Raw genomic sequence first — 11,328 nt, 5'->3', positions numbered from 1 at the left:
ACTTTCGCCCCCTCCCCCACCATGTGACCCTTCCTCTTCCATGGTTCCATCCGCTGCCAAATCCACTCCCAGATATCTAAAACATTTAACTTCCTCTAGTTTTTCTCCATTCAAACTTACCTTCCAATTGACTTGTCCCTCAACCCTACTGTACCTAATAACCTTGCTCTTATTCACATTTACTCTCAGCTTTCTTCTTTCACACACTTTACCAAACTCAGTCACCAGCTTCTGCAGTTTCTCACCCGAATCAGCCACCAGCGCTGTATCATCAGCGAACAACAACTGACTCACTTCCCAAGCTCTCTCATCCCCAACAGACTGCATACTTGCCCCTCTTTCCAAGACTCTTGCATTCACCTCCCTAACAACCCCATCCATAAACAAATTAAACAACCATGGAGACATCACACATCCCTGCCGCAAACTGACATTCACTGAGAACCAATCACTTTCTTCTCTTCCTACTCGTACACATGCCTTACATCCTCGATAAAAACTTTTCACTGCTTTCAGCAACTTGCCTCCCACACCATATACTCTTAATACCTTCCACAGAGCATCTCTATCAACTATATCATATGCCTTCTCCAGATCCATAAATGCTACATACAATTCCATTTTTTCTAAGTATTTCTCACATACATTCTTCAAAGCAAACACCTGATCCACACATCCTCTACCGCTTCTGAAACCGCACTGCTCTTCCCCAGTCTGATGCTCTGTACATGCCTTCACACTCTCAATCAATACCCTCCCCTCTAATTTCCCAGGAATACTCAACAAACTTATACCTCTGTAATTTGAGCACTCAACTTTATCCCCTTTGCCATTGCACAACGGCACTTTGCATGCATTCCGCCAATCCTCAGGCACTTCACCATGAGCCATACATACATTGAATATCCTCACCAACCAGTCAACAACACAGACATCCCCTTTTTTGATAAATTCCACTGCAGTACAATCCAAATCCGCCGCCTTGCGGCTTTCATCTTCCGCAAAGCTTTCACTACCTCTTCTCTGTTTACCAAATCATTCTCCCTGACCCTCTCACTTCGCACACCACCTCGACCAAAACACCCTATATCTGCCACTCTATCATCTAACACATTCAACAAACCTTAGAAATACTCACTCCGTCGCCTTCTCACATCACCATTATTCGTTATTACTTCTTCATTAACCCCCTTAACCGATGTCCCCATTTGTTCTCTTGTCTTACGCACTTTATTTACCCTACCGTAAATCTGGTGTCCACTTTATCAACCTGTTCTTTGGGAAGGATGAAGAGCTGGGTTGACTGTGGACCAACCTATTACACTCGAGCTTGGTCGTGCCGTGTACGTGCCAGGGTATGTGGTAGTTTTGTAGTATGATGTTGTGGCGCGGTGGTTTATGTGATATAGTGAAGTTGTAGTGTAGTGGTTATGTGGTGTAATGGAGTTGCAGTGGTGGTTATGTGGTATGATGGAGCTGTAGTGTGGTGGTTTGTTGTATGGTGGAGTTGTAGTGTGGTGGTTATGTGGTGTGATGGAGCAGTGGTGTGGTGGTTTGTGATATGATGGAGTTGTTGTGTGGTGGTTTATAAAGTATGATGGAGTTGTAATGTGTCGGTTTATGTGGTATGATGGAGTTGTGTGGTGGTTATGTGGTACGATAATTATAGTATGGGTGTTATATGGAATGATAGAGTTGTATTGGGGTGGTTTATGAGGTATGGTGTTGTAAAGTGGTGGTTATGTGGTGTGATAGGGTTGTAGTGTGTTGGGTATGTGGTATGATGAAGTTGTTGTATGGTGCTTATATGGTGTGATGGGGTTGTAGTGTGTTGGATATGTGGTATGATGGAGTTGTTGTATGGTGGTTATGTGGTGTGATGGAGTTGTAGTATGGTGGTTATGTGGTATGGAGTTGTAGTGAGGTTTATGTAGTATGATGGAGTTACAGTAGTGATGTGGTATAATGGAGTTGTGGTGTGGCGGCTTATGAGGTATGGTGTTGTGGTGTGGTGGTTATGTGGTATGATGAGTTGCGGTATGGTCATTATGTGGTGTGATGGTGTAGTGTGGTGGTTATGTGGTATGATGGAGTTGTGATGTAGTGGTTATGTGGTATGATAGAGTTGTGGTGTAGTGGTTTATGAGGTATGGTGGAGTTGTAATGCTATACGATGGTCAGGAGTCGGGATTCGGCCGCTGAAAGTAAACAATAAATCCAACCAGGGCAGGTCGGCCGTTATACCTGTAGTGCCCCGCCTGAGGAGGTTAACCATTACGTCCACCAGCCAACCAGGGCAGGTCGGCCGCTGTACCTGTAGTGCTCCACCTGAGGAGGTTAACCATTACGTCCACCAGCCAACCAGGGCAGGTCGGCCGCTGTACCTGTAGTGCTCCACCTGAGGAGGTTAACCATTACGTCCACCAGCCAACCAGGGCAGGTCGGCCGCTGTACCTGTAGTGCTCCGCCTGAGGAGGTTAACCATTACGTCCACCAGCCAACCAGGGCAGGTCGGCCGCTGTACCTGTAGTGCTCCACCTGAGGAGGTTAACCATTACGTCCACCAGCCAACCAGGGCAGGTCGGCCGCTGTACCTGTAGTGCTCCACCTGAGGAGGTTAACCATTACGTCCACCAGCCAAACAGGGCAGGTCGGCCGCTGTACCTGTAGTGCACCACCTGAGGAGGTTAACCATTACGTCCACCAGCCAACCAGGGCAGGTCGGTCATTGTACCCGTAGTGCTCCACCTGAGGAGGTTAACCATTACGTCCACCAGCCAACCAGGGCAGGTCGGTCATTGTACCTGTAGTGCTCCACCTGAGGTTAACTATCACGTCCACCCGCCAACCAAGGCAGGTCGGTCGCGATACCTGTAGTGCTCCATTACGTCCACCAGCCAACCAGGGCAGGTCGGTTGCTGTACTAGTAGTGCTCCACCAGAGATTAACCATCACGTCCACCAGCCAACCAAGGCAGGTCGGTCGCGATACCTGTAGTGCTCCATTACGTCCACCAGCCAACCAGGGCAGGTCGGTTGCTGTACTAGTAGTGCTCCACCAGAGATTAACCATCACGTCCACCAGCCAACCAGGGCAAGGCAGCCACTTCTATTGGCAGACAACCCTTGACTATGGGGCTGCACACCATATTAAGGAAACTGAAGCAAAAAGAACATGAAGTTCGACTTCTGATGCTGTATCCTTCTATACTGCCCCCAATATAGTGATGTAGGATAGCCTCAATGTAGATCCTTAATTGTCAGGTGAAAGTCAAGTTTAGCTCCATCCACATGGCTATCATTTAGCCTTGGGATAGTTCATGATTTTCGCCTGGCTAGGCTAGTGTAATATTTAGAGAATACAGTAAATATTGTTGAGGATGACTCAACGTTTTATTTTCATTGATTACTTTTAAATGGAGAAATAGAAGTCATGCTTTTATACGTCAGGAAAGATGCAAGTTTAATTGATGGACATGTTGGTAGTAGAGTCAGTTTTATATGACCCATGAGTATCTGACCCAATTGATATTAACAAATAACAGTAGAAGACACCAGTATAAGATATACAAGCAATGCTTGAAGATGAACTTAAGGAAATCGTCATGCATTAGTGAATTAATGGAATAATCTCCCAAAATGTATATTATTAAAATGTGCCAAGTGTGAAAACTTTTGAATAAAGTGAATAAAGGCTGGATATGTTTTGGGCCAATTAAACCAAAGAAACAGATCCTAATATTGAAATACTCCTAACCTAGCTTTACATGCTCATTACCGAACTTGATGTTTATTAGGGAAATTTGACATGATTATTGGACGTGTTAGCCTACAGTAACAAGAGAATGTGTAAGTATGTGTATTGCAAAACAAAGTCATTGTAGCAGTTCACACCTAAATGGGCATCAACCATTTTAGTCAGTGGTTCTGGAACTGGGAACACTTTGGGTAAGATCTCTTGAATTAGACCAATGCTTTATTGAAACATTATTTAGGAATTCATGATCATTTTTCTCCCAGCCTAACATGAAACAATAAAACTTAAAATCAACCCTAAAATGGTAAATACTGTATATAGTTCAGAGATAACATTGAAATAACTTTGGTTTGGAAGAAATGTGTCTCAGTGATCTTACTCATGGTAGAAGTTATTTAGAGGAGTGCTGATGAGATATGCTGTAATGTCATTAAGAATTGTATGATGATGAATATAATGACTGTGGGAAAAGCTTTGAAATGCAGGAAAAACGGATGATTGAATATTGTAAAAGGAGATGAAACACTTGTAGAAACCAGTAGAACCTATGAAAACTTCTCCTAGCAGTCAAGCTTTACCCCATTTTCAGCCGTACTGGAAAAGGCCTGCACATGACTGCAACAGTTTTGAGTATGAATGAATTTTTCTTCATATGACATCCAAATCTTATGTGCTGTATGAATTTGCTGTGTCCCAACAAATGCAGCTGCTAAGAGCAAACATGCATTACCATGGCGTGGGAAGCAACAAATGCATTCAATCATGGTGTTTTCAACCATGATATTAGAATAAAAGGTAAATCTTCCCTGCTTTGAGAATTCAGATGAGGCTCTCATAAGTTCTTTTGATTTATAGAAGTTTCACCTTCTTTTACAATGGGTTTTTGGTCAGCAAAATCTCAAAATTACCCCACATGTTCTTTGAGCTTCATAACCCAACCAAGTATCATCTTATAACTATAGAATCTTTATAAAAAGTTCCCATGATATGATTCTTCCAGAACTATAAGTTATATCTGTGCTGCCCCCAAATTTCAAAATTACTACAAAATCTTTACCCAACTCAAAGGTGGGACACAAAAACTCAGCTTGAACCTGTAGCTTTTAGTTCTTGAACCTTGAACCTATTTGTACTGTATGGAGAGGGAGTTTTACACTCATGGGGACCCATCTCTTGGAACACTTTTTCTTATCATAAAGCCTTTGGAATTAAAGTATGCTGTCTGCATTAACCATGTCATCATTCAATATGTTCTAGTCATCCACCACTCTTATACTATAAAAGTATTTCTCTACATCCTTATAAGTTTCTTACTTAATTTCATTTTATGTCCTCTAGTCTCTCTATCCATACGTCTATTAAAGTATGTGGACTGTCTACTTCGCCAATCTCATCAAAAACAAAGGTTGTGATTAGGTCACCCGTGACTCTTCTCTTTTCCAAGGTGGGTGGATTTAAAGCCTCCAGCCTTTTCTTGTTGTGTAGTTCTCTTAATTATGGTATCCGTTGTTGGCCTCCTCTGGACCTACTCCATGAGTTCTTTGTGTTCCTTTAGGTGTGATGACAAAACTTTTTTTATATGTTGTGTGCTCCAATCCACATAAAGGCTGGGCCTTAATTGAAATATAAAGAGGTTAATGAAAGGGAAAAGGATGAGATAAGGGAAAGTATTTATGAATTTTGGAGGAAGTGAAAAAACCTGTCTTTAAATCTGCCAGATCATAGTCGTTTGGAAATAACTTGAGAGAGTAGAGAGTTGCAAAGTTTTGAGGTTTAGGTAGAGCTATCAAAACAGCCCATCCTTGAGTTACCTGCAGCCACACATTAATCATATTATGTGGTAGTTTTCTGAGCATTGTGTCGTCTAGCTAGTGGTGGGGTTGCACAAGCAGCCAGCTCTTGGGAGCAAAAGCCAAACACCTATAGAAGAGAGAAAGTGAATCAAAATTTTGGTGTAGAGTAAGCTTGTCAAGTTTTGAAGTTAGCCTGGTATAGTAAGTTGGACTGCTTTCGACATAACTGTGTCAGGTAACAATACAGAGCTAGACTCAACCCAGATGTGAGAGTAGGACTCCATACCAAGACGGATCAGTCATCTGTATAAACAGGGTTTGGAAGAAAAGAAATTTTGACACGTAAATAGGACTCCTTGTTTCTGAGAGGCAGCCTTAGATATCTCCATAATGTGGAGTTTCCAAGATAGAGTGGATATTATGGTAATGCTAAGTCTAGAGGTGAAATTACAGAACGTCCTAAGGCAAGAGGAAAGTTGTGAGGAATTTCCGACAAGGAGATGTGTAGAAACGATTTAACGGATCTCATCTACTTCACCGAGATATCCTGCCCAAATTTGAGTTTAATGAGGAAGTTGTGTCGAGTCAAGATGCAGATCAAGTGAGAGAATAAACAGAAATGAAGGATGTTGAGGGATGCATTGTTAAGTCATCAGTTATAAGAGCATTTGGTTATTTGTGGAAGTAAATTGCTGATAAGAATGAGAAAAAATATGGGAGACAGGATAGAATCTTGAGGGACACTGCTGTGATGGAGAAGGGGGAGAGGCTTATCCATCACCAACATGGAGACAGAGTGGCCAGAGAGAAAGCTGGACATGAGGGAGCAAAGTGAGGAAGGGAAGCCAAAAGAGGGAGCTCAGAGATGAGTCCCCCTATGCCACACCCTGTTAAAAGTTTTCGATGTCAAGGACCTCTACAGATGCTATTTGACTTATGATGGGGTTACATTCTGAGAAACCCATTGTAAGTTGAAGATATTGTAAGTTGAAAATACATTTGATACTGTACAACTAACCTGCCAAACATCATAACTTAGACTAGCCTACCTTAGACATTCTTAGAACACTTACATTAGCCTACAGTTGGACAAAGTCATCTAACACAGAGCCTATTTTTAATAAAGTGTTGAATATCTCACTATTTTAAAGTCAAAAAATGGTAAATCAAACTGTCATCAGTCAGGGGTCATCTGCATGTAGAATTCCCAAAAATCTTTCAGGGATAATGACCAGACATAGGTAAGAGAAGAAAGAATATTACCATTGGATCTCACCTTGTGGAAGCCCTACTGGTGATCAGAGAGAAGATGGTGAGATTCAAGATGTCTGGATATGGGAGCTGAGGAGGGAATCAAAGATTATAAAACTGGTAGATATCAAAGCAATATCAACAACACAGTCACCCCCTTTTTTAATAACTTCCACCGCAGTACCATCCAAACCTACTGCCTTGCCGGCTTTCATCTTCCGCAAAGCTTTCACTGCCTCTTCTCTCTTTACCAAACATTCTTCCTGACCCTCTCACTTCGCACACCACCCCAACCAAAACAACCTATATCTGCCACTCTGTCATCAAACACATTTAACAAACCTTCAAAGCACTCACTCCATCTCCTTCTTACTTCATCACTACTTGTTACTACTTCTCCATTTGCTTCCTTCAGCAATGTTCCCATTTGTTCTCATGTCTTATGCATGTTATTTACCTCCTTCCAAAACATCTTTTTATTTTCCCTAAAATTTAATGATACTCTCTCACCCCAACTCTTAGTTGACTTCTTTTTCACCTCTTGCACCCCTCTCTTGACCTCCTGCCACTTTCTTTTATACATCTCCCAGTCATTTGCACTACTTCCCTGCAAACATCACCCAAATGCCTCTCTCTTCTCTTTCACTAACAGCCTTACTTCTTCATCCCACTACTCATCACTCTTTTTGATCTCCCCACCTCCCACCTTTCTTATGCATCTTTTGTGCAAGCCATCAGTGCTTCCCTAAATACATACCATTCCTCCCCTACTCCCCTCACGTCATTTGCTCTCACCTTTTGCTATTCTAAACTCAATCTCTCCTGATACTTCCTCTCACAAGTCTCCCTTCCAAGCTCACTTACTCTCACCACTCTCTTCTCCCCAACATTCTCTCTTCTTTTCTGAACACCTCTACAAATCTTCACCTTCTCCTCCCCAAGATAGTGATCAGGCATTCTTCCAGCTGCCCCTCACAGCAGATTAACATCCAAAGTCTCTCTGTTTTACACACCTATCAATTAACATGTAATCCAATAACGCCCTTTGACCATCTCTCCAACTCACATATGTATACTTATGTATATCTCTCTTTTTAAACCAGGTATTCCCAATCACCAATCCTTTTTCAGCACACAGATCCACAAGCTCTTCACCATTTCCATTTACAACACTGAACACTCCATGTACCCCAATTATACCCTCAACTGCCACATTACTTACCTTCACATTTAAATCAGCCAATGCATTTTTATTGTGTGGTTGAATCTATTTGTATGGAAAGATTTATTAGGACAGAAATAACTAAAGTACATCATCATTCATGTTCAGTTGAATAATAATGGATTTTTTATTTGTGTTTTTTGAACTGCAATGTTTATGCTTTTGTGTGATTTCAAGGTATTTCTGATATTTTGTTTGTAAACTTCAAGATATTGTGTAATTAAGAAAGATAAATAGAAATATCAAATAAAGATTGATTTTTATGTGGACGTGTTAGTGGAAAAAATACTGAAGCATATGTAGGAATAGCAGACAGCCTGTTGAGGACTTTAGACCAGACATCTCGCATGGGAATATAAGTTTCATTGAACATCCTGTAGCTTATTTAAGCTTGAAGTTAGCAGAATAAGTTGAGGTTATCACAGTAGTGTGCTGGTATGCTGTTCAATCAAACTTTTGTTTTCATTTTTGTAAGATGAATGATCATATACATTTTATAGAAATGTCGAGATTACTGCTGTTATTAATTTGCTTGCTTGCTTATCTGTTCTGTTTCTAAGTAGAAATCAAAACTTTTCATTCACCTTGTAAGCTTACATCTCATCACTAAAAAGTGTGACCGTTCTGACTGTTCTACCTATTGTTCTATTGCTTTGACATCTACTATTTCCAAAGTCTTTGAATCCCTCCTCCTCTCCCAAATCCTTAGACACTTCAAAACTCACAGTCTTCTCTCTGATCACTGGTATGACTTCTATAGGGCAAGATCCATTAGTGATATTATTTCTTATCTTACTAATATCTGGTCATCATCTCTGAAAGATTTTAGGGAGTCAGGGTCTCATCTCTAAGCTCCACTGTCTTTGCTTCCCTCCCTCACTTTGTTCCCTCATATCTAGCAACCTCTTTGGCCGATCTGTCTCTGTGGTTGTTGATGGACCAGCCACTCCCCTATTCTCCATCAACTGTGGTGTCCCTCAAGGTCTTGTCCTGTCCCCTGCACTTTTCTCCTTTTCTTCAATGATTTCCTTTCCTCCACAAATAATGCTGATGACTCAACACTGCATTCATCCTCATCCTTCAATTCTACTTCTTCTTCTCTACCTTGATCTGCATCTTGTCTTGACACAGCTTCCTCAGCAAACTCAGACTTAGACAGGATATCTCAGTGGGGTAGACAAAATCTAGTTAAGTTTAATGCCACCAAGACCCCGTTTCTATCCATTTCTCTATCAAAAACTCTTCACAACTCTTGTTTCCTTTGATGGCTCTGTAGTTCCACCTCTTATCTCAATGAACATACTTGGTATTACTGTAGCATACAGTCTTTCTTGGAAACTCCACATTAAGTCTACCTTTAAGAAACTAGGTGTCCTGTTTAGATGCCAAAACTTCTTTTTTTCTGAACAGTTGCTCAGTTTATACAAAGGATTGACTTGTCCTTGTATGGAGTACTGCTTTCACTTCTGGGGTGGTTCTATCTCTGCATCTTTAGTTGACAGAGTTGAGTCAAAAGCAGCCTGACTTATAACCTGTCCCAGCCTTGAACCTCTTACCCTGCACTGCAATGTTGGTTCACTTCCCCTCTTCTGTAGGTATTACTTTGATTTTTGCTCCCAAGAGCTAGTTGCGTATGTGCCCCCACCAATAGCTGGACCACGCAATATTCAGTAAGCTGTTGTGTCACATGATTACTGTGTGGCCACTGGCAACTCAAGGGTGGGCCGTTTTGATAACTGCTTCTTTACTTACACCCTGAAGCTTTGGGACTCTCTACCTTCTCATGTCTTTCCCAATAACTATGCACCTGGCACAGTTTAAAAGATAGGTTTTTTACTTTCTCCAAAATTTGTAATTACCTTCTCCTGTCTTTTCTTTTTCCATTTCATAATTCTCTCAATATTTCACTTAAGGCCTGGACTTGATGTGGACTTTTGTCCATGACAGGAGACAGATTTTTAGAATTTGTTCATTCAGAGTTATGATCCTATCTCATTCAGAGTTATGATACTGCACTAGATAGGCATTGATTAAACATACTGTGTTACTTCTTAAATTCATGATACTGCACTAGATAGGCATTGATTAAGCATAATGTGTTACTTCTTAACTCAACTATCAAGTGGACTAGACAATGCTGGGAAAACAACTGTGGTGAAAAGGTTTTGTGGAGAAGATATTAGCACAATATCTCCAACTTATGGCTTCAACATCAAGACAGTGGAACATATAGTTGATAAGTATGGGTGAGTTGAATTTTCTTTTTCTGATTTGGGATTTCTCACTCGAATCAGCCACCAGTGCTGTATCATTGGCAAACAACAACTGACACATCCCAGGCCCTCTCATCCCTAACAGACTTTATACTCACACTTCTCTGTGGAACTCTTGCATTTGCATCTCTAACCACCCCATCCATAAACAAATTAAACAATGGGAACATCACACATCCCTGCCGCAGACTGACCTTCACAGGAAACTAATCACTCTTCTTTCTTCTTACTCATACACATGCCTTACATCCTTGATAAAAACTTTTCACTCCTAGTAGCCCACCTCCCACACCATATGCTCGTAAGACCTTCCACAAAGCATGTCTCTCAACTGTATAATACAAAGCCATCCGTTTTTCTAAGTATTTCTCACACATTCTTCAGAGCAAACACCTGATCCACACTTCCTTTACCACTTCTGAAACCACACTGATCTTCCCCAATCTGATGCTGGGTACATTCCTTCACCCTCTCAATCAATTCTGTCCCATAATTTCCCAGGAATACTCGTCAAACTTATGCCTCTGTAGTCTGAACACTCACCTTTTTTCCCTCTGGCACTATGCATGCATTCTACCAATCCTCAGGCACTTCACCATGATCCATACATACATTGAATATCTTTACTAACCAGTCAACAACACAGTCACCCCCTTTCTTGATAGATTTAATTGCAGTACCATACAATACACCATTTTCCACATCAGTGAGGTAGCAACAGTAAACAGACAAAGAAAAGCCCATCCATTCCTGTACACACATATACATACACGCACATACACGTACATATGCATACACACACACATATACATACATACACAAGTACATATTCATACTTGCTTGCCGTCATCCATGTCTGGCACCACCCTACCCCACAGGAAACAGCATCACCACCCTCTGCATCAGTGAGGTAGTGCCGGGAAAACAGACAAAAAAGGCCACATTCATTCACATTCAGTCTCTAGCTGTCATGTGTAATGCACCAAACCAGAACTCCCTATTCACATCCAGGCCCCACAGCCTTTCCATGGTT

General features: G+C 41.4%; 1 protein-coding gene across 1 annotated transcript in view; it reads left to right on the top strand.

Annotated features, from left to right (window-relative positions):
* The first annotated feature begins 2,127 nt into the window (after nt 1–2,127).
* Arl2 (ADP ribosylation factor-like 2) overlaps nt 2,128–11,328 on the top strand; it is a 38,697-nt gene continuing 29,496 nt past the window's right edge. The window contains exons 1-2 of the mRNA XM_071685743.1: nt 2,128–3,196; nt 10,146–10,268. Of these exons, the coding sequence (XP_071541844.1) occupies nt 3,132–3,196; nt 10,146–10,268 (188 nt within the window). The 5' untranslated portion in view covers nt 2,128–3,131. The remainder of the gene's footprint in view (nt 3,197–10,145; nt 10,269–11,328) is intronic.

The sequence above is a fragment of the Panulirus ornatus genome, chromosome 40, assembly GCF_036320965.1.
Source record: "Panulirus ornatus isolate Po-2019 chromosome 40, ASM3632096v1, whole genome shotgun sequence".
NCBI classification, from domain to species: domain Eukaryota; kingdom Metazoa; phylum Arthropoda; class Malacostraca; order Decapoda; family Palinuridae; genus Panulirus; species Panulirus ornatus.
The sequence above is the reverse complement of the archived record's forward strand: the minus strand, read 5'-3'. Positions and strand labels throughout refer to the sequence as shown.